Raw genomic sequence first — 24,532 nt, 5'->3', positions numbered from 1 at the left:
AAACAAATTTAAAGTTTGGGGCAGCCCTGCCTCCAACAAGTTTATTGGTACAATTTTTCCAACAGCATGCACTCACTTTGTGTCTCTGTGTCACATTTTAGTGATTCTTGCAACATTTCAAAATTTTAACCATTATTATATATCTGTTATGGTGATCTGTGATGAGGGATCTTTGATGTTTTATTGTAATTGTTTTGGGGTGCCATTAGATGGTAAACTTAATTGACAAATGTGCGTGCTCTGACTGCTCTACCCACCAGCCCTTCGCCCATCTCTCTCCCTCTCCTCGTGCCTCGCTATTCCCTGAGACACAACAATACTGACATAAGGCCAATTGATAACCCTACAATGGCCTCTAAATGTTCAAGTGCAAGGGAGAATCACACGTTTCTCACTTGAAATCAAAAGCTAGGCTGGCCACGGTGGCTCATGCCTATAATCCCAGCACTTTGGGAGGCTGAGGCGGGTGGATCACCAGAGGTCAAGAGTTTGAGACCAGCCTGGCTAACATGGTGAAACCCCGTCTCTACTAAAAATACAAAAATTAGCCAGGCAGACGCACCTGTAATCCCAGCTACTCGGGAGACTGAGACAGGAGAATCACTTGAACCCTGGAGGTGGAGGCTGCAGTGAGCTGAGATTGCGCCACTGCATTCCAGCCTGGGCAACAGAGCAAGACTCCACCTCAAAAAAAGAGAAAGAAATAAAAAGCTAGGAATAATTATGCTTAGTGAGGAAGGCATGTCAAAGGCCAAGACAGGTCAAAAATTAGGCATCTTGTGATAAACAGCTAAGTTATGAATGCAAAGGAAAAGTTCTTGAAAGAAATTAAAAGTGCTACTCCAGTGAACACACAAAAGATAAGGAAGCCAAACAGCCTTATTACTGATATGGAGAAAGATTTAGTGGTCTGGATAGAAGACTAAACCAGCCACAACATATTTTAAGCCAAAGCCTAATTGAGAGTAAGGCCCTGAACTCTCTTCTGTTTTATGAAGGTTGAGAGAAATGAGGAAGCTGCAGAAGAAAAGTTGGAAGCTAGCAGAGGTTGGTTCATGAGGTTTAAGGAAAGAAGTCATCTCCATAACAAAAAATCAGCAAGTACTGATGTAGAACTACAACAAGTTATTCGTGAGATCCAGCTGAGATCATTGATGAAGGTGGCTACATTAAACAACAGATCTTTTTTTTTTGAGATGGCATCTCACTCTGTCGCCCAGGCTGGAGTGCAGTGGCGCGATCTCAGCTCACTGCAAGCTCCACCTCCCGGGTTCACGCCATTCTCCTGCCTCAGTCTCCTGAGTAGCTGGGACTACAGGCACCCACCACCGTGCCCAGCTAATTTTTTTTGTATTTTTAGTAGAGACGGGGTCTCACCGTGTTAACCAGGATGGTCTCAATCTCCTGACCTTGTGATCTGCCCGCCTCGGCCTCCCAAAGTGTGGGGATTACAGATGTGAGCCACCGCGCCTGGCCAAACAACAGATTTTTAATGTAAATGAAACAGGCTTCTATTGGAAGAAGAGGCCACCTAGGACTTTCATAGCTAGAGAAGATAAGTCAAGGCCTGGCTTCGAAGAAAAGGCTGTCTCTCTTGTTAGTAGCTCATGCAGCTGCTGACTTGAAGTTGAAGCCAATGCTTACGGACCATTCTGAAAATCCTAGGGCCCTTAAGAATCATGCTAAATCTACTCTGCCTGTGCTCTGTAAATGGAACAACAAAGCCTAGATGACAGCACATCTGTTTACAGCATGATTTTTTTTTTTTTTTTTTTTTTTTGAGACGGAGTCTCGCTCTGTCGCCCAGGCTGGAGTGCAGTGGCCGGATCTCAGCTCACTGCAAGCTCCGCCTCCCAGGTTCACGCCATTCTCCTGCCTCAGCCTCCCGAGTAGCTGGGACTACAGGTGCCCGCCACCTCGCCCGGCTAATTTTTTGTATTTTTTAGTAGAGACAGGGTTTCACCATGTTAGCCAGGATGGTCTCGATCTCCTGACCTCGTGATCTGCCCGTCTCGGCCTCCCAAAGTGCTGGGATTACAGGCTTGAGCCACCGCGCCCGGCCTACAGCATGATTTTTCATGTCTGCTAACACAGTATCCAGTCTGCAGCCCATGGACAAGGAGTAATTTGAACTTTTAAGTCTTATTTAAAAAATAAATTTCATAAGGCTAAAGATTCCATAAGTTGTGATTCCTCTGATGGATCTGGTGAAAATAAAATGAAAACCTTTTAGAAAGAATTCACCATTCTAGACGCCCTTAAGAGCATTCATGATTCATGGAAGGAGGTCAAAAGAGCAACATTAACAGAAGTTTGGGGGAAGTTAATTCCAAACTTCATGGATCACTTGGAGGGATTTAAAACCTCAGTGGAGGGAGTAACTGCAGATATGGTGGAAACAGCAAGAGAACTAGAAGTGTAGCCTGCAGAAGTGACTGAATTCCTGCAATCTCATGATAAAACTTGAATGGATAAGGAGTTGCTTCTTAATGGATGAGCAAAGAAAGTGGTTTCTTGAGATGGAATCTACTATTGGTGGAGATCCTGTGAACATTGTTGAAATGACAACAAACGATTTAGAATATTTCATACATTTAGTTGACAAAGCAGCAGCAGGGTTTGAGGTCTGACACCAATTTTGAAAGTTCTACCATGAGTAAAATGCTATCAAACAGCACTGCATGATACAGAGAAATCTTTTGTAAAAGGAAGAGTCGGATGATGTGGCAAACTTCACTGTTGCCTTCTTGTAAGAAACTGCCAGACATCCCAGACTTCAGCAATCACCCCCCTGATGAATCAGCAGCCATTAACATCAAGGCAACACCCTCCACCAGAAAAAAGATTGTAACTTGCTAAAGGCTCAGATGATTGTTAGCATTTTGTATCAATAAAGTATTTTCTATTGAAGTATGTACATTTTTTAGACATAATGCTACTGCATACTTAATAGACTATGGTATAGTGTAGACATAACTTTTGCATGTACTGGGAAACCAAAATATTAATGTGACTCACTTTATTGTGATATTCACTTAATTGTAGTGGTCTGGAACCAAACCTGCAATATCTCCGAAGTATGCCTGCATCCTATTTGGATTATCTTAAAAAGGATCTTATTTTTCTTGAACAAAACACAATAAACTTAACAGTGGTTACCTCTGGAGAAAAGGACCAGGACATTGAGTGGAAAGGAATTTTAATAATACTCTGTCTTGTTTGAGTTTTTAACTATGAGAATTTATTACTTTCATAATAAAAAGTAACTAGAAATAAAATAGCCATATATTCTGGAATTATAATGGTGAAGAGAACAGTTCCAAGAAACCACTAGAATGTTCCAAGGTGCCTCTAATTTTAACTCGTGAGGTAAACACTGCTCAAACATCTTCAGTGAAATGTTATTTTTATTTTTAATTTTTACATTTTTTTGAGACAGAATCTTGCTCTGTCGCCCAGGCTGGGGTACAGTGGTGCGACCTCGGCTCACTGCAACCTCTGCCTTCTGGGCTCAAGCGATTCTCTTGCCTCAACCTCCCTAGTAGCTGGGATTACAGGTGTGCACTAACACACTTGGCTAATTTTTGTATTTTTAGTAGAGACGGCATTTCATCATGTTGTCCAGGCTGGTCTCGAACTCCTGACCTCAAGTGATCCACCCGCGTTGGCCTCCAAAAATGCTGGGATTACAGGCACGAGCCACTGTGCCAAACCTGAAATGCTGTTTTTAGTACGTTAAAAGTGTAAATTAGCAATTACAAAAATTTATACTATACTTAGACAATATTGACGTTCATGGAAAAAGAATTTAAAAATTCAAGGGAAGTGCTTAGACGGTAAAATATCTAAGTCATCCAGCATGCAGAATCAAGCAAAGATATTGTAAGAAAGTGACTTTACTTTTTCCAGATGTTTTGTTAAATGATGCTGTCTCCCCTGGGCTCATTCTGCCCGGATTGTTGCCAAAAATGGACTTCCTGCTTTTCCTTTCCTTTCCTCTGTTAGAGCCAGATGCATTTAGAGTTGACAGTCCTGTTCCCATAAAATGAAAATAAATAAGCCAAAAACTACAAGCAAGGGAACTCAACATTTTCCATCCCCGTTAATGTTTATTTTGAAGTCCTACTACTCCCTTGGAACCTAGTACAGAAACCCTACTAGCAGTTTTTGTTCTGTTAATAATAGCACTGTAGGCAATTGAAGCAAAGTTTTAAAAATCTCTATAGGCAAATGCAACAGAACTGCCTGCTTATCATAGAATGACCACAAAATCACACACACACTTAGCTGATTGTGCATCAGAAGGATTTTGAAAAATTGCATGAAAAGAAGGTGCTGTGGCCAGAAATGATCAGGGGCTAATTATTTAATTTGGAGAGATGAAGGAATGGTTATTCCTTGAGTTTTAGTATCATGTTGTCTAGGTTCAATTCCTACTGGTATTAGCCTTGACTTAACACCTCCTTCTTTGTTCCTCAGTTTCCTTATCTACAAAATGTGTGTAATGATAGGAACTCGCTCATAGGGTTAGTCTGAAGATTAAATGGGAAATATGGCGATAATGATGTTGCATGGCTTCTCTTTCTCACTCCTGGTCTAACCACTCCCTGGATCCTTCATGCCTGGCACAGTGCCTGGTGCAGAGCAGGAACTGAATACACATTTGCTGAATGAGGAAATGAATGCACACCACATAGACCTGGCTCCAATGTAAAAAGAGTGAGCTGAAGGCACCAGTGAAGCCAGAATTGCCTCCAAATTGTTCCCAGTGTCGTAATTGTACTTTTGGAGAGTAATTCGCTAAGCTGAAGCAGCATTCAGGAGGTCCTCTTTCTGATGATAACAACACCCCTTCCAAGAACATCATCAGAGGAGACAGGATAGAATAGTATTTAAGAGCACACACTTTGGAGTGAGACCGCTGGGTTTAAAATCTGTTCTTAGCAGGGCAACCTCACACAAGTTACTTAACTTCTCTACATCACTCCCTCATCTATAAATGGGCTGTGGTTAGGAATAAATAAGGTAATATAGTAGTGTGTCTTGTTCAGGGAAGTGCTCAGTCCATAGTAGCTTTTATTATTATAGCTTAACATGGGGCTTTTAAGGTGTTTTTTTCTCCTCCAAAGTATTCATAACAGCAAACATGCACAGACTTAGACTACTGAGTTCTCATGCCTTGATCTTAATATTTATGTACATTTTGCTCTTGACACAATTACTTAATAATGGATTTTCTCCCAAGTAAAACTGATGAGGAGGCCAGGGGTAGAGGCTCTATTCATTCTGGAGTTTTACATGTATCTGCCACATGTCAATATCTTCTACCAGTATGTGGGTATCTCAGTGAAGAGCCTGGTTATTCTTTTGGGATGGGAGGGGAAGAATGTAAACAAGGACTGAGTGATCAAAAAAGGGGAAGGATTTTGAATGGTGAGAAGGGGTCCAGAAAAATAGTGAAGAAGCAACAAATGAACTTTCATCTACCCTGTTGGCTCACTTACCAATAACGACATTTCCAGAAAGCTGGGATTACAGGTGTGCACCACTACACCTGGCTAATTTTTGTATTTTTAGTAGAGACGGCATTTCACCATGTTGTCCAGGCTGATCTCGAACTCCTGACCTCAAGTGATCCATCCATCATGTTCCAGACGATGTGCTAATCACACTAGATACTTTATTGCTAATTTTTACAGCAATCCTTTAGGTTAGGACTGTTACACCCCTTTTACAGATAGGGAATCCCAGGTGCAGAGCAGCTATAATACATAACTGTTCAAGTCAAGGTCATGGAGAGACAGAGCTGGGATTTAAATCCACACGGTTAGCCTGGTGGCTGCCTCCCTTCCCCCACTGAGTCTCTAGTTAATTTCAGGGTCTTCCTTTCATCTGTGTTTTCCCTTGTGATTGTGAATGAGAAAGCTTATTTTAGATATAGATGTTGGAACATCTGACGTGACTAAAGCTTCAAGATAGAAGTTTGAGCAGAAGTCATCTAGGTATTTAGGAATAAACCAACTCCAGAACCAGATGCAGTGGTGCACACCAGTAGTCCCGGTGACTTGGGAGGCTGAGGCAGGAGAATCACTTGGGCCAGGAGTTTGAGGCCAGCCTGGGCAACTTAGCAAGACTCTGTCTCTAAAAAGAAAAAAAATTACTTAAAAAACAAAAGAATAAATTAACTTCAGTGCATATGATGGCATCTTCCTTCAGAAATCCTAATTTGTCTGGAAGCTTTGAAATCAACTCCCTAACTAGACAGGCGATGTACAGTCATTAGCCACAAAACAACATTTAGGTCAACAGACCATATATATGATGGTGGTCCCATTTAAGATTGTACTGGAGCTGAAAAATTCCTGTCACCTTCTGCTGTCCTAACATGATAGCATAACACATTACTCAAGTGTTTGTGATTAGAGTGGTGTAAACAAATCTGCTGCACTGCCAGTCATATAGAAGTCTAGTACATACAATTATGTACAGAACATAATGATAATGTTACTGGTTTATATATTGACTATACTATACTTTTTATCATTATTTTAGAGTATACTCCTTCTACATTACGTGTGTGTATATACATATATTTAAGTTATATATATATATACACACACATATATATGTTAACTGTAAAACAGCCTCAGGCAGGTCCTTCAGGAAGTATTCCAGAAGAAAGCATTGTTATCACGGGAGATGACAGCTCCATGCTTGTTATTGTCCCTGAAGACCTTCATAGGAAAAGATGTGGAAGTGGAAGACACTGATATTGGTGATCTTGACGCTATGTAGACTGAGGCTTATGTGGGTGTTTGTATCTCAGTTTTTAGTAAAAAAAGTTTAAAAAGTAAAAAAAAATAAAATGAAGTAAAAAAATTAAAAATAGAGAAAATCTTATAGAATAAAGAAAGCAAATGTCTTTGGCTAGAGTCACAGAATGGGGGGAAAAAAAGGAAAAAAAAATAAGAAAGAAAATGGCTGTGTGCGATGGCTCATGCCTGTATTTCCAGCACTTTGGGAGGCCAAGGCAGATCAGTCCAGGAGATCAGCCTGGGCAACATAGTGAGACCCTTGTCTCTAAAAAAAAAAAAAAATTAGCCAGGTATTGGTGGCACATGCCTGTAGTCCTAGCTATTCAGAAGACTAGGGTGGGAGGATCACTTGAGCCCAGGAGTTCAGAGTTACAGTGAGCCATGATTCTACCACTGCACTCCAGCCTGGATGACAGAGCAAGGTCAGGTGTCTAATTAAAAAATAAAAATAAAAAAAGAAAGAAAATATTTTTATACAATTATACAATGTGTGTGTGTTTTAAGCTAAGTGTTATTACAAAAGAATCAAAAATTTAATAAAATAAAAATTTATAAAATAAAAAGTTACAGTAAGCTAAGGTTAATTTATTTTTGAAGAAAAATTTTTTATTTATAAATGTAGTGTAACCTAGTATACAGTGTTTATAAAGTTGATAGTCATGTACAGTAATGTCCCAAGTCTTCACATTCACTCACCACTCACTCACTGACCCACCTAGAGCAACTTCCAGGCCTGCACGCTTCATTCATGATAAGTGCCCTATACAGATGTACCGTTTTAAATTTTCCATGCCGTATTTTTACTGTACCTTGTCTTTTTAGGTATGTTTGCATGCACAAATACTTCTCATTGTGTTATATGTACCTACAGTATTCAGTACAGTAACGTGCTATACAGGCTGGTAGCCTAGGAGCAATCAGCTCCACCATTTAGCCTAGGTGTGTAGTAGGCTACACTGCAGCTTTGTCTAAGTTCACTCTATGATGTTTCGCAATGACCAAATAATCTAATGAAGCATTTCTCAGAATGTCTCTCCATGATTAAGTGATCCATTACTGTAAATATAATCAGTGCTAGGCTTTCTTCTGGATGCTTTTCCGGACACATCAGAGGATTCAACATATTGGCACTGCTAAAATCAGGAGAGAAGCTGAGTCTGGGGACAGTCCGAGAGCCACTCACAGGGTCACACGGCTCCTTCTCCTTCCTGAGTGCCTTGCCTGCCATGCTCTGCAGGGCACAGCTGGGCCTCATCTTACTGTAGGCCCAAAAAGCTGTCTTCGCTGGTTTTGCAAGATATTGGGAGGCACCGAGGGTAATTAAGTTTCAGTGAACAGGGCTACCTCTCAATGGTGTGTTGGTTGACATTCTCCCAAAAGTTCTGTTCCGAGCCCTCTCATTTCCTGAAATGCATCCCTTTGCCCTCCAAGGTGTTCCAACCTGCAGCACTACTGTGGATCTGAGTAACCCAGAACAGCCATGGGGGACGGCCAAGGCTCTCTGTGGGGAATGGCAACACTCAGTGCCAGGGACCCACACCCAGCTAGCCCAAAGCTGCCCAAGGCAGCAGGGTTCTACTTTTGTCATTCAAATGGCTTGTTAGCAAACCACTATTTGATGAACAAAGCTTATCTCTCAGTGCTGAGAAAATGACAGTGTGTATCCAGGGAATGGACTGACATTTGCAAGGCTCTCTCCATGTGGCTCCTTCAGTGTAGGAATAAAAATGAACCCTGGAAGTCACAGAATCTTCCGGACGAGCCTCACCATGGAATCCCTGGGTGCCTGCTCTGTGGGCTGTGTGGTGCATTCAAAGGAGAATGAGGCAAAATCCCCCTCAGAATCAGAATTCCAGATCATCTGGCTCTTCCTGCTCCTGACATGCCTGCCTTAGAAACCCAGGGACCAGGACCTCCCAGTGCCTTCCAAGTGTAAATCCCTGGTAGAGAAGCCTGAGACTGGGTATGTTAATCAAGAGGCCTGGGTGATTCTGGAGATTTCAGCAAGTGTAGTAAATAAGGATTCTAGTAAACTCCACTTTTGAGTGACAAAGGCTCAGAGAGAAGATTTGCCTTGGCCAAATCACAGAGCGTGGTAGCCAAGAGCCCAGGTCTCGACCCATGATCTTATCTGATGATCTTGTCACCACTGAATAATTTTTCTCTTACAGGGTTGTACTCTTTTAAGCTATGGGTATGTCAAGGCATACAGAGCAGTATAATGGACATTGGAGACTCAGAATGAGAGTGGGAGGGAGGTGAGGGATGAAAAACTACCTGTTGGGTATGACTTACACAACTTGGGTGACAGGTGCACTAAAATTCCAGACTTCATCACTATACAATTCATCCATGTAACCAGAAACTACTTGTACCACTAAAGCTGTCAAAATAAAAAAACTCAAAAGAACAAGGTTGTACTCCTAACTGTGGAACAATTGGGTATCTAGGAGGTACCCAAAAATACGTCCATAAATGAAGGAGCTCCAGAAAGGAGATGTCACAATGAGTTGAAGAGTCTCAGATACTTTACAAGGACCCTGTCCTTGGAATTTGGAATGGGGCCAAGGGGAGAAGGCAGGCCAGGCAAGGTTGAGAACACTCGGAGCAATGGCCTGGCACTAGAAAGACGGCAGTGTATCTAGGTCCCTGAGGAGAGTGGGGGATGCAGGGGAGCTTGTGGGAAGATATTGGAAACTAGGTAAGTGGGGTCATAAAATAAAAATACCATATCCTTTTCTTTTCCTGTTAGAAGGAGAAAAAAAAACCCAGGACAATAGAAGTACTAAATGCAACTGAGAAACAAACCCTAAGAGAAAGCAGGTCAAAAAAACTCAACTACTTCCAGAGTGTGGTGCAAAGAGCCCAGCCTGGGGAGCTGCCAGGAGATCTGGCTCTTGCCCTGCCACTGAACTCGCTTCTGATGGTAGGAAAGTTCCTTCCTTTCTGTGGGCCTCATACCACATGATTGTTGAGTGCCTCATTGCAATGAAGGGTTTTTTTTTTTTTTTTTGCATATGCCTTGTAAGAAGGGACTTAGGATGACGAAAGGTGACATACACTGAAATTGATAATGTAGCAAAATTAAAATGAATGGCATAGCAACATGAACAATTTATAGTGTTTTCCTCATGTGCATCAAACACATGATTATAACAAGAAATATTTAGAAGGTATTATAACAATAATTCTGGCAATCCAATTTAGCTATTTTGAGACAGGAAATAAAATTGGGGAAAAATGTAAGAAATTTCATTTTCTAAAGAAAATGAAAATACACTATACCTATGAAGAAATGTATGCTATGTGAACACTTTTAAAAAACAACATACTTGGAATTTTTAAAATAAGCCGAACAACCACATGCTTAGAAGCTCTACCAAATGACCTCTTGATCCTTCCACGATTCTCTACTGGCACAGAGACTTTATCTTTCACACTGACTTCAAATATCTTTGGGAATCTGTGCTCCTTATTTACTCAGTGCTTGAGAAGAAAAGACAAAGCCAGTGGAATGGTCCGAGTGTGACATTCACTGCATTTATAAAGAATAAGAGCTGCAGTGGGTATGATTCTTGAACAGAGTGGCGCTCATCCTTGTTCCTGCAATGAAGGACATGCCAGCCTCCAGGCTCTTTGACAGGTAAAGGGTTTTACTCCATCAGAAAAAGATTTTTGCCAGTTGCAAATAATGGTAATATTGTACTTATATGCCATGAGGTCATGGTCTGTGAAATTAAACTTAAATGACCAGGTTCCTGCATTTCTTTGAAATCTTTGCTGGCTACTTATTGATTCATATCCTCCTCAACAGGATTTACTAGCAGACAAGCAGTAGCAGCTGCCAACAGTCTAAAAACAGTTTATAGGAGAAAACTTGAAATTATTTTAATATCATGAAATATATGCTTTTTTATATCATTAAATAATATGACTTTTTTACTCTGGTGTGTGAAAAGAGCACTCACTATTACCTAACTGTGATTTTTAAAAATTTAATTATTATTATTTTTTAGAGATGAGATCTTGCTATATATGTTGCCAAGGCTGGACTTGAACTCCTAGACTCAAGCATTTCTCCTGCTCAGCCTCCCTGTTAGCTGGGACTACAGGCACGCACCACCACACGCAGTTTACCTAACTTTTAAATAGCCCAATGCCTCTGGCCGATTTGTCAGGCACAGTGTGAGACCGGGTGCTTAAGATATGCTCTGGAAGGGACCTGAGTTCAGCCCATCTTGAAAAGATGAGGGCAAGTCTATATACCCTGTTTACTAACATTTAGACTGATCTTCCTATCTCAGCCACTTTCCTGTTCTCAGAAATTTTATTCCAGAGGATCCTTTTTCCTAGTATGAGGAGATGAATTTTTCTGAGTTCCATGCACTTATGGACTTTCTTGTTTGTCTTCCACCCCCTGGTGCCCCATTTGTGGGACACATAATTGAGTATGCTCATTGAAAACAGCCGGAAACAAGAGAGGCCAGGCAGTATAACAGGTAAGGGCAGGACTTTGGAGACAGATAGGCTTCAGAGCCATAGGTCTACCATTCATTAATTGAAAAGGACACTGTTTTTGGAAAGTGGTTCATCAGCCTAAGTCCACTGTACTTCTAAAAATGGTCAGTTGGGGGAAATCTCTTCTTCCACTTCAACCCCATCCTTGGTCCTTGTGGTGTGGGTGGGGCCTTGCTACCCAGTTCAGAGGGGAGCATGTGACATGGGCTCCAGACTCTCAGAGCACTGCATCCCCCTGGCGACAGTGATTGGTTAAGGCTTGGGTAAAGGACCCAATGAGAAACAATGACACTTCTGCGGGAAGTTCTGGAAGAGACTCTTACACTGAAGCTGAAACTAGAAGCATGTAGTGCTAGCCTGCTGTAGTCGTCTTGCAACAAGAAGGGAATAAAGGGGAGATAGCCAACATGATGGAGGAGGAATGAGAAATGAGGAGAGAGAAAGCATGTGCGTTGGTTAAGCATTACCTGAAACCTGTGTGTCTTCATTTTTAAGTACATGAGTCAATAAAGTTCCCTTTGCCACTTTCAAACCAAAGAATCTTGGCTGATATACTTTGAAATTTGGGGCAAATTACTTCAGCTCTCTCAGACTTTATTTTAAAATGGAGATAATACTGCCTACCTTGTAGAATCATTATGAACAGTAAAGGAAATGTATGTAAACGGCACAAATCCTAGTACTTAAGTATTTAATACATTTTAGCAATGAGAAATTATGAGTATTATTATTTTTATAATTATTAACTATTATAAAAAGACATTGTGTGACCTGGAAAATGAATATTTTATGGTATTTTTCTTCACGAGCATCAGGGCAAATTATAATAATAAAGATATTTAGGGGGTATAACAATGATTTCAGCAACACAGTTTAGTTATTTTGAGAGTGTTCACAATGCCAATTAAATAAATGGCATATTTTTAACATTTGGTATCTTTAAATGTTATAGATGATATTGCCTTATCTTACCTGGAAATTTTACTGCTTGACAATAGATTACAAGGTCAGAAAGCTCTGGTGCAATCTGTCTGCTTTCCTTTTTATTCTGATCAAGATAAAATTCTTCTCCCAGTTCCATATCATAAACCTGGTAAGGGAAAAATGATACCATTTTACATGGAAGGTATATGCCACTCACCTCTGAGTTCCCAAAGCTCTTTTATCTGTCCTTCTCCGGTGTTATTGCTGTATTTCCCCTTGCATGGTAATTATCCATACACATGTCTCAACAGCTTTCCTAGAGTAAAAGCTTTCTGAGGGCAGGAGGTGAGTCTAATTCATCCCTCAGTGTATGGTCCACTGTCTTACATGTGGAATGGTCAATAAATCTTTGTTAAATAGAGGATTGACTATATATCTTCTGTGGCTCAAATTTTGACATATAATTCCATTGTCCAACAATGTCACTGCAACTGCATCTAAAGATTTGCTCAGAATCTATAAACCATGAGGCACTTGAGGGTAGGATCTGGGTATCACATTTATCTTTCTATTCTCAGTGTCGTTCCTCTACTATCTGGCCCCTGTTTATCTTCTTGGTCATCCCAAATGCCTTTAATACTTCTTGCAATTCCCTGGACATACCTGGCTGTCGCCTTGGCCTGAATGTTCTGTTTTTGTCTGTTTAGCCAAATCTTCCTTCTCAAACCTCATATTCCCTTAGAGCCTGTCCTTGATTCTCTGATAACACAATATAATCACTGTTCTATGCACTAATCTTCAGCAAAGTTGACATGTCTGCCTCCATCACTAAACCACCTCCTGTGCCGCTTCAGTACCTGCCACACATACATCATCAGTAGGTACTGGCTGGATGAATCAATGACTAACTTTCCATAAATGGAAGGTGGGTGTCTCTTAATATCACCAAGTGAACTTTGGCATCTAAGGGAAAGTGAGGGGAAAGGTGAAAGGGAGGGATAGGGAGGAAGTGGATCCCATCTGCAACCGACAAGAGTGCCACATGGTCCAAGTGTCATTTAACAGAAACCATTCACCCACCTTTCCTTTGTTGTAAGCAGAGTTATCTGCCTTCTTTATCCTCTTGGGGATTTCTTCACTATACTCAAACTGAAGCTTGTCATTACATGATTTATTTTCAGGTCTGTCTTCCAGAATGTTGTCTGAAAATTAGTTAGCAGGCTTCAGTGAAAAAGAACCCAATGCTTCACTTAAGAACTACATGTACATCACTGTGAGGACATCCAGATACTTGTACTTATCTATAAGAATGAGGCTCTAACTATATAGTATGTTAATAAAATGATGGCTTGAAGCCTAACTGTAAAAATTGGGTTGATGCAGTTATTTTCAATTTAATTGATTTATTTATCAGTAGTTTTTGTCGCTTATAGACATAATTTAAATGATTCAAAATAATCTGGCATATCGACATAATCTAAATGAAGATGTCAATTTTCATACAGATGATTGGAACTATGCAAATATTATGGAAGATATCCCACAACAAGAAGCTGACAGCACACATGTTTGGGAAGGATTTAGTGGCTGAAGCACTTCTAGAAGGTACATACATGATTTAATCACTCTCACTTTGAAATGAAGCTATTTACTTCTTTTACCTTGAGAAAGCCAAAACTTGGGGGGAAAGACTTATTACTGGGTGCAGTGCAAAGTTTTTACAATTATAATTAAAAAGCAAAGTTTTCATGATTGTTATTAATTTACTAAGTGATAATCATAACAGAACATAAAAGATATCTAAATATTATATCATGAGATTTAATCTTACATTTTGCTCTTTTTTTGCTTTTCTACTAGGAATGACTCTAAGGGTATTAGAGGTGTATCGTGATGATGATTTTTTAAAATGAAAAACAAGAAAGCTAATTTCTCACTAAGATTTAGTATCGCATCATCAGAGCACAAATGATTAGACCAAAAGGACCTTATACCAAATCAGGGCCATGCAGGCTGACAAGAAGTAAATGAGATAAATCATTTCATTACATTTGTATTCACAGAAGTATCACAACGTCATGCTAACCGGGCCCAAGAAATTGGAAACAGAATGCTGACGTCCATGCAGTTAAAATGCCCCGTTCAAATGGCATTTACCTTCCTGACTGTTAGGAGCAGGGGAGGCAGTAAGGACATCTGCTACAGAAAAACAGAATCAGAAAGGGGTAAAGGAAGGAGAAAATTAAGACAAACACCAGATAAATTAAACAAAGGTATGAAGCAAAGCACAAATAACAGCAGCTTAGATTATAAATAAATGAAACAAGAAATGTTCTATAGATTTAATATTTTGACTGTTGAACGATGCAAGGACTAGCAGTAAACGAAATGTAAACATTACTAATGTGAATCATGCCAAGGGCTGACACATTCATGTTACATATTTTCAATTACTGACTGTTGTAATACTCCCAATATGACTTCATTTCAAAGGTACAGAAACAGATTAATTTCTTGGAATTGTGCTGTCAGTGTCATAGAATATGTCTATGTTAAGTCATAAATTCAAATTTGTCTGCAGTGTATGTTCAAAACTAGACACAAGATAAACGACAAGGTTGGGAGAAAAATATTCATTAAGAATTCATTACCCAAAAGGCAGAGTTACAATTTCTCAAATAAATAACTCTCGTTTGCAACTTCCTTAGGGTTTACTTGCAATAATTCCGTGGCTAGGCATTATCTCATTTTTATAGCCCAAATGGTGTTAGATTAATTCTTTATTTAATCGTCATGAAAACCAAGGACAAGAGATGCCACAGAGATAAACTGGGCACCCTGACTTTAGAGATGGGTTCCTAATCTAGGATGCCTATGAGGGTCTCAGGAAACTTGTGAAACTCTTGCAGTTGTGCAGAATTTTGAGAGCACATTTTATTTTTCAAAGGTGACAGCTCTCATCTGATTCTCAAAAGGACACATTATTACAAGAAGCTAGGAAACCTTTGAGGCCCCCTAAGAGGCTGGTAATGGTGCTTCCCACAGTAGGTAGATTTCTGTTTTCTATCCCTGCTGGAGAAAGTGGAGATGGTCACAACAATAATCAAAGGCATATGGCTAGTAAGGCATTTCATAGTCACATATGGAAGCCTTAACTGGACAAGCTTCAACAAGCATAACTACAAGGCCTGCATAAGTCACAGCATAACTACAAGGCCTGTTTGAGAATCATCCAGTCAGAGGGATCTTTCAATGAAGGGGGAAATACTCATGTAGTGGTAGTGGGCTTAAGTGGTCATACATTATAGATGTTAGTGCTGGAAGTAGAGGAAGAAAATCACCAAACACTTTGCAGAACCTTTTCATTACATATCTGAGGCATCTAAGGCCTAAAAGTGGTGAAGACATTGCCCCAGGTCTCAAAGTCTATTGGAACAGAGCCTTGCGTGGTCCCCTTTTCCAATGATATGCCACCTCTGCATACGTGGATTGTTAAAATTGCATGCAACTTATCTTAGAAATTCAGTGGTATAGGACTAAATTTTACTGTCCCAAATGAAAATAAATCAGAAAATCCTTCTCCCACCTATTCATTTTGTTATTTGCAAATCAAAACCATCTATAATAACTTTTTGTTATTTCTTTATGTGAAAATCTACAGTATAATAATTTCTAAAAAGTCTTTTCCTTTCCTGTTCTCAGAAATACAGAAAAAGCACAGGAGTAATTTATGAAAGAGCAAATGTGTTTTCTAGCGGACTAACTACTTATAGGGGCATATGACATCTGGATTAGTTGATTTCTTAAGTGTGCTTTTCCTTTCATATCTGAATCAATTTGTCCTTCTATGGGGCATTACTGCAACTGTAATGGGGAAGAAACCCATGGGGAAGAATAAGTTAATAAAAAAATTCATTCCCATGACTTTGCAGAGAAATTGTCTTGACTCCTTTTAATTTTTTTTCTCTTACTATCTGATGAGATATGTCCCTCATATTAGCTCATGGGGTTTCAGGTGTAGCAAACTGGCTTTTAATTGGTGGTATGGAGCAATCAACTATTACTAAGGACAAATACTAAATGATGTAGTTTGGTATTATATTTGGGGGCAGACAGACACTGCAGCATAACCAGTGATGGAGGCTCACAAAACTGAACTATGACTGGAGACAACTCAAATTTCTGCTGAGGAGCAGATATTTGGAGGAGGCGGCTCAGTTGTCTTAATGCTTGAGACGACTTAATGGTAGATGGTTTCTGGTCTGGGCATATCTGCATATTTAGCAAAATAATTATTCTATATAGAAACAGTATATTCTACTATATAATGTTTACAGAAATAGGAACCTTGGCATTTTCTTATTATTATATTGTTGTCTTTCAGACATCGCCAAAATGAAACAGTCTACTATCAGCAAAGGTACCTGAGTAAACATTCTACAATCTCTAACAAATGTTTAACGCAAACGAAACACACTGAAAACCTAATTCTCATGTGAGAAGAATCCTCTGTTAGTAATCTGTAGTTAACATCAATTCATGTGGCTTTTTTGTATTGTATCATTAGTATTACCCATGTTTTTTCTCTTTGGTTGGGCCAGAAGGAAAGATCTTGTTGGCTTAATGGTATGAAAACAGGGAGGGAGGGGAAATGAGGCTCCTTTCTTTTCCCTGCTAGAATGCCAGAGCAAGAGTGTGAAAGGAACGGAGAGCACAGAGCCGTGATGCTGCCCCCTGCTGCTGGTGCAGGAGAAAGGATGCAGCCTCAGCCTACAATTCCTGCCAAAAGTACCAGACACACTAGAAGCTAAAGGGTGAAAACAGGGTTTCTCTGCTGCAATTCCATCTCTTCCTCTAGAAACTTGTCATAGGAATGACTCCCTGTAACTTCCCCACCTGCCTCTTCTTTCCTTAAGTGGTGGCTAACAGAATCCCCTTCCTTCCTCAGTCCTTGCTTAAGTGACTGAATTCAGAAACTCCTGGACAGTATTACAACCATCTGCAGTATTGGTCTTTGGAGCTCTAGATTTATTTTAGAAAGAAAAATGTGGAAAATCATCCAAGAATTTTCCTGTGCACAGCATAGGGATCTGTTTCTCTTACCATCAGAAAGGGATTCATAGTCATAATCATATTCGTCCTCCTCATCTTCCTCTTCCTCATTATTGGCAGGTGGGGGGTTGGCATTCCCACCATTATAAGCCTGTGCTTGCATAGATGCTAACTGATGAGCCTGTAAAATAGCAATAATTGTAAACTGCAGATGCCAAGCTACTGAATTCATTTATAACCTTCAAAACTACCCCTGATGTTTAACACAATCATTAAAAGTAGCTTAACCTATTTTGATACATTTGGGAGAGGAGGAAAAAAATCTAGATTCACTTGAAACACAATGTCAACACTTGGGTGAACGTCAGCCTTCCTGCAGGAAGAGTCCTGGAGCTTTTATACACAATCTACAGAAGACTGTGTGCGGTGCTCAGCTAGCCAGGTTCCCGGGACAACCCCTCCAAGAGAAAGTTTTGGTGATTTGGGGAACCAGCACCAATCCCAAATGACTGAAGAAGTGAGTCACCCACCCATCAGTTTTTCAAAAGTACGTCTCTGTTAAGAAACCATTTTTTTCCCCTTCTTAAAATAGTATCTACAGGCCCCTGACCTTGAGAACAATGTTAGAATCCCTATGGACAAAGAGACCAAAAGAATTGTTGTTGGTTTAAATAAAATTTTTTTCAAAAGGCTTTCTGAACCATAAATCAGATTAACAAAACAGGCCTAGAAACTTTAGGAAACTTGATGTGTGCAGCCAGGGAGGTCACATACTCCACGTTTAGTGGAATTACTGTGAAGTGATGAGCATCAGTACAGGTCTGGGAACCAATCTAGCTTAAGAAAATCATCTGAAATATAGGAAATGTTACTTGCATGAACTAAATGCAGGAAACAACCTAGAAGTCCAACAATAGAGGAACGGGGTCAGTAAGCAGTAGTTGTCTGCTGGAGAGAATGAGACATGAAAAAATAATTGTTATATATTTATTGAACAAAGGAATTGAACAAATCCTTTTGTTCAACAAATTTTTATTCAATATTTATGCATTGAATATATTATATAGAATATTGTATATGCACACACACATATACAATTCTGCATGTGTATGTGTGCATACATGTGTGTGTTAATATATATTCTATACAATGTATGTGTGTGCATACAGAAAATAGCTATACATGTAAATATATATACTACATAAATATACATATAATTCTGCATTCTTTGTTTTATGTATTTAAAGTGCAATTATATAAAATGACAGTCATAAAGCACTAGATATTAAATGTGAATACGGCAGGGGTTCTTCACTTGTTTTTGTGTCACATACTTCTCTGGTTGTCTGGTGAGATAGGATCCCTTCTCGGAATGATGTTTTAAATGCATAAAATGAAACGGTTACGAAGGAAATACTGTTGAATACATTGATCACATGTTATAGGAACAATTTGTGCTATTAGAATGTATGTGTTTTTTAATTAACACAGTAGAAAGCATAGTAGTAGGTTAAGTAACATTTTTGAAAATATAAATTGAGCGTAAATAATTCTTGGAGATATTAGCGACAACTGTGAAGTATAATGAAAAAGTTGCCATTTCTATTGGTGACAATAGGTATTGCCTACATTACTGTAGTTTATTTCCACATTTATAATCAGAGGAAATGCTAAATTTCAGCTAGAGGTTAGTGAAAATAAAGATGTCTTTTTTTTCCATTTATATTCATAGACTCCCTAAATTCTATTTGTGGATATTACCAAGGTTAAGAACTTGTGTAATATAGTTGTGTTTGACCCTGGAATTATGTATGTTTTAAAATAATTCTCTATTCCCTAAATTTTTGAAATGTTGGTATATTACCTTTATAATGAATACGTATACATAAGGAAGATACAATTTAGGCTGTGTCCATATCCATATGAAATGTATTACAAAGCAGTCCATTCCAGATAACTGGATATTGTCTAGGCTGAGATTTCTCAAAATGGGTTTTATGGAGTTCTGTGGGTATTATTAGGTGTTATGGAAAAACTGACAATTACAGGAACCGCAAAATACATTGAATGCCTGGAAACAGCAGCTTAACCAAACCTGAACACATTCCTACTACAGAGTTTCACACAGCCTTCATTTAATACGCTAAAGGGCATCATGAGTCTTCAAAGATCTCCAGTGCATCTTCAAAGATCTCCAGTGAAATCAGTCTCAAATAAACATTTCCCATGCTTACTTAATCAGGGAATTTCTTTCCCCCCCGTCTTTCTCTTCTCAGAGTCTCTCATAGGATTAGTGTTCTTAAAAACTTTGGGAAATCTGTTGTAGGCACAAGTGAGCCACAAATGCAGGTCTCTTTATCGCTGATAAGAGAAGGGCCTTGACTTAGCGAGCACTCAAGGTAACGCCAAGTTATAGGAATGATGAGGCCAAGGGCTGGACAGACCCACTGGCAGGGAAGCGTGAGAACTGTATGGGAGAAGGACACTGCTCAAAGAACCACAAATAGCAGTGTCTGAAAGTGGAGTGCCAAGGCCCCCGAGATGCTCAAGGAGAAGCATGGGAGAGGTAGCCCAATGAACAGCCAATAGCTGGGACCCTTCTACGCAGTATCCTACTTATTCTAGAGTAGAAAAATGGGACCTCAGCTCCTGAATAAAAGTAACTCGGATATAGGTAGGGGTTGGAGGTATGGGTCAGATGAGGAGACTGGCCCTCATAGGGCTAAGCAGGAGCAATGTCTTACAATTCTCTGTTTCCCCAGTACCTAGCCACAGTGCCTGTCATCTAGGGTGAACTGTTCGAGTATTTTTGGTTCAAATTCAGGAGAGCAATGTCAGAATCCTGGAAGATCATGGTGGGGTATAGTTAGGAGACCTCAGGATGCATCTCAGTACAAGCCAGAGGCAGGTGGAGGGCTTCAGAAATCCTGCTCTGAGTCAATCTATCCTTGCTGAGGGTGTGTTCTTTGTATTGAAATGACACAGGCCTTCTATGTTAGGGGGTAGGCCGGAGCCCATGGAGCTCTGGGCATTCACCTGGTTTATTTGAGGTCAGATCACTAGGTCTAGATGCATGATCTACCAGAAAACAGAAAGGCCTTACAGATACGACTGTGGAATCATTGCTGGTACCCCCTGGGAAGTCATCATGAAAGGTCGCAGTCTTAGAAAACTGGAAATAGGGATTATATTGTCCCATTTTCCCAACATGAGGAACAAGTAAGTTGTGGAAATTATACTGTGGGCAGTGTCAAGGTGATAGCTGACAAAATTTCATGATGGGGTATTAATCACTTGGTTTGTGAGAACTTAGAAAATAAAGAGGTGATTTACAAGAGTTAGAATGGATCTACTAAGAACAAATTTACTGCACAGTAACCTCCTTAGCTTTTTTTGGACAAGATAATTCACTTTGTGGGAAAAATAGCAGATAAATCGTGTTTCTCAATCTTCCAGGATAATAAGAATTATTATTGTTATTATTTTTTCTGCAGACACCATGGTGACTTAAGGAATTTTTTTTTATAAACAGATGAGCAGGCCTTTCTTCTGGCAATTCTGACTTAGTCAGATTCGTGACCTTAGAATCTGTTTTTCAAAGTGCTCCAGCGACTATTCTTATTAAAGTATTCTGACTTCTGTATCACCTTTGAAAAGGGCTTCTCTAAAGACCGAGACTAAGCTCTACTGCTATGAGCTGGTTGGCCTTGAGAAAGTCACACAAGTGGCCAGGCTTCAGTTTTCTATTTTATAAATAAAGAAATCAATAAAGAAGTTGAAGCACCCTCTGGGAAATGCAGGCTACCAGAGAGGAGAGCACCAGACAAGAGCAACAATCATCAAATGCCATGGGGGTTCTTTAAGAAGGGCACAGGCCTGCCGGGCGCGGTGGCTCAAGCCTGTAATCCCAGCACTTTGGGAGGCCGAGACGGGCGGATCACGAGGTCAGGAGATCGAGACCATCCTGGCTAACACGGTGAAACCCCGTCTCTACTAAAAATACAAAAATCTGCCGGGCGAGGTGGCGGGCGCCTGTAGTCCCAGCTACTCGGGAGGCTGAGGCAGGAGAATGGCGTAAACCCGGGAGGCGGAGCTTGCAGTGAGCTGAGATCTGGCCACTGCACTTCAGCCCGGGCGACAGAGCAAGACTCTGTCTCAAAAAAAAAAAAAAAAAAGAAGGGCACAGGCCTTTCCACGTGGCTGGCTGACTCAAGGGCAACTTGGGATGAAGACACAGTTTGAGAAATTGCTAATAAATGTACCAGATGACAGAAACAAAATACACAAAGAACCTTGTAGGATGTAATAATATACCGAAACCAAGAAGAGCAAAAATAAATACGAGGCTCTCATATACAAAAGGTTAAAATTCACTGTTAATCTGGAAAAATGGGAACACTGGGCATAAGAACAGTCAATATGAAAATAATCAATGATTTTGTTTTCTACAAGCTCAACATGAGCCCTCTGTGTGCTAAATATATATATATTTTTTTGAGTCAGGGTCTCACTCTGTGGCCCACACTGGTATGCAGTGGCACAATCATGTCTCATTGCAACCTTGGCCTCCCAGGCTCAGGTGATCCTCCTGCCTCAGCCTCTCCAGTAGCTGGGAATACAGGCACGTGCCACCATGCTCGGCTAATTTTTATATTTTTTGTAGAGCTGGGGATTTGATATGTTGCCCAGGCTGGTCTTGAACTTCTAGATTCAAGCAATTCACCTGCCTTGGCCTCTCAAAGTGCTGGGATTACAGGGGCGAGCCACAGCGGCTGACCAAGAATTTTTGAAAGGAAGACAGTCTGAGGCTGCATTAACAAAGGTTTAAAGTTCAAATTAGGGGAGATGATGGTTTCACTGATCTTGTGCTGTAATATACTACCTAGAATACTGACTTAGTTCTAGAAATCACATTTTAAGATTGACAAATTCAAGAATATCCACAAATTTAAGAATATTTACAATATTCTTAATGGTAAGTAAAGAGTCTTAGCAAACATATCCTGTCAGGAACAGTTGGCACAACAAGAATTTTTAGCTTGGAGAAGAAAAGCTGGTGGGGAAACACATGATAGCTTTCTAAATATAAAATTAGTCTGTACAGCTGCAGAGGGAAGAGGGAGGGCCAATGAGAAGGAGGAACAGGAAGGAAGATTTGGGCTCAACATAAAAAAGACTTCTGTTCATTAGTGGAATGAAAGCCTTATAAGTACCTGCAAATGACTGTGCACAGAATGGAAAAGGCAAAGACATTCACATTTATCTTGAAGACCATAGTGGTATGTGTGTTTAGCAGCTTTGTCTGCTTGGCAGTGAGGACCGGGCAGGCATTGTTGGATAAAGAAAACAGCACAGACAAACAGGGCTCTAGAAGAAAAAGCACCACTGCTGGATGGTTAGTCACTGATGTGGCATTTGAGGAAGGTCAGGTAGAGTATACATGCTAACATTTAAATAACTTAGTAACAAGGCCATCAGCATAGGTGCCATGGCCTCTGACACCCAAGCAAAGGCCAGGTCACCTGGAGCACTTTGGAAGTGCAGATCTGGATGTCGACCCAGTGGAGGTCTCCAACTGGTGGCCCTTCGGGCTGACTTCACCTCCAGACCTGACTGGCTTGGCTGGTGCAGTGTTTTAAAAATAATTGAATTAGAGCTGTTCATTGATGGGGCGTGCACACTCCACTCCTGTCCTCACCACTTCCAGCTGTCCTGTATCCAGCTGGCTCCTCACACTGATATTTCCTGCTTAGCCCCTGAAGGTGGCTGATTTTGCAACTTTTGGCCCAGAGTCATGGGTGATCTTCAAACTGGGTAATGTATACCTTCAGAGTACACAAACACTTCAAGGGAATATGCAAGTTCGGATGTTTGTAAAGAAATTGGTTTCTGTATGTTTAGCATCTATGTGCCTGTACTCTTTGAAAAACAGGTCAGCCTGAGAGCAAGTCTGTAGTGGGCTAGTTTCCAAAGTGATGTTTTAGGACCAACAGCGCCCTCCTAAGTAGGATAAATAGTTTTGCTGGCTGTCATCCTGTGGGGTAAGTGGGTGCAGCCTGGTAAATAGACTCTGTGTTCTGGACCTGAGGTTTTTCACAGACCTTTGGGCTGTGGGTCTTCTACACAGGTGGGTTTGTCGTGCTTGGACTCAGATCTCTGTTGTCGAGACCTGGGCCCAAGCAGCACAAACTAGTGACAGGCTGGGATCACAGGGCTATGGCTATTGGGCCTCTGCTACAGGCCCCATGCCAAGGGTTTCCCTAAGGGGACTCTCCCTAAAGGGGACTAAAGCAGTCATTATGGGATGGACAACCCCCAAAGCTCACTTTCAGACACAACAGTCACACTTCATCCTACTCAGAATAAATTAAATAACGGAGGAATATTCTATGTGGGAACAATTCCACAAATTAAATCTCGGGTGAGTGAGATGAGAGAATTTATTGGTCTATGAAATGAAAAGCCCAAAATCAAATTTATCATCTAAGGAAAGTCAGTCTTGAAAAACTAGTAAATGAGCAGGTCATCTGAAAGGTTAGAATGATATTGTTTTTCTTTGTTCTAGGCACACTGCCTTTTCATAACCAGTTTAACAAAAGGGGAGTACCTTTTGCTTTAAGATATCCACTGGCGTCTGATGGGCTTTTAGCTTCTTGTTTTTAAGAAGCACTTTCCTTCTGAGTTGGTCAGGTGAAGGAAGCATTGGATCATCTGAGAAATCAGTCTCAAATAAGAATTTAGCCACCAGCTTTTCTCCAAACACAGTCTAAAAAGAATGAAGGAAAACATACAATCAATGCCTTTTATCTATAATTGATAAAAATATGTACACTTCATAAATATAGTAGATTTTTTAGATTGGTTGAATTATTTTAAAAGTCTCAGGAAGAGGAACTAGGAAAGAAGCTGTCCCCAGCTCCCGCCCCCTTCATAGCTTCTTACTGAAAGGAAGGGAGGTGTTTAGAAGGACAGGAGGAGAGGTCGAGGCCACTCTGCAGCTGGCGTCAGTTCTAACTATTTAGGAAAATATTCTGTGGTCTGACGTATTAAACAAGAAAAAAGAGAATCAGTTAGAGGCTGTTGTTTATAGAATAAGGTTAGTTTCAGATGAAGTCAAGTCAAAAGGATAGAAACTTTGGAGGGGGTAGGGAGTAGGGACAAAGATGAAGGAAAGACATAGGTAGAATTTGCCCCCACATAGCGTAAAGAACCACATACACAAT

General features: G+C 40.3%; 1 protein-coding gene and 1 long non-coding RNA gene across 3 annotated transcripts in view; one reads left to right on the top strand and one right to left on the bottom strand.

Annotated features, from left to right (window-relative positions):
• Positions 1 to 24,532, bottom strand: part of LOC117091955 (1-phosphatidylinositol 4,5-bisphosphate phosphodiesterase epsilon-1) — a 245,213-nt gene that overhangs the window by 30,675 nt on the left and 190,006 nt on the right. For both annotated transcript variants that reach the window (XM_033225009.1, XM_033224999.1), the window contains 5 exons: positions 23,917 to 24,075; positions 17,361 to 17,490; positions 13,338 to 13,459; positions 12,306 to 12,423; positions 3,901 to 4,032 (listed from right to left, as the gene is read on the bottom strand). In XM_033225009.1, coding sequence (XP_033080900.1) covers positions 3,901 to 4,032; positions 12,306 to 12,423; positions 13,338 to 13,459; positions 17,361 to 17,490; positions 23,917 to 24,075 — 661 coding nt within the window. The remainder of the gene's footprint in view (positions 1 to 3,900; positions 4,033 to 12,305; positions 12,424 to 13,337; positions 13,460 to 17,360; positions 17,491 to 23,916; positions 24,076 to 24,532) is intronic.
• On the top strand, positions 9,776 to 14,971 carry LOC117091984. Its single transcript, XR_004440589.1, has 3 exons — positions 9,776 to 10,458; positions 13,763 to 13,862; positions 14,321 to 14,971. It is a non-coding gene; the product is annotated as an uncharacterized LOC117091984 (long non-coding RNA).

This window comes from Trachypithecus francoisi, unplaced genomic scaffold (assembly GCF_009764315.1).
Source record: "Trachypithecus francoisi isolate TF-2019V2 unplaced genomic scaffold, Tfra_2.0 Contig01436, whole genome shotgun sequence".
NCBI lineage: Eukaryota > Metazoa > Chordata > Mammalia > Primates > Cercopithecidae > Trachypithecus > Trachypithecus francoisi.
This window is presented reverse-complemented; position numbering and strand designations above follow the sequence as displayed.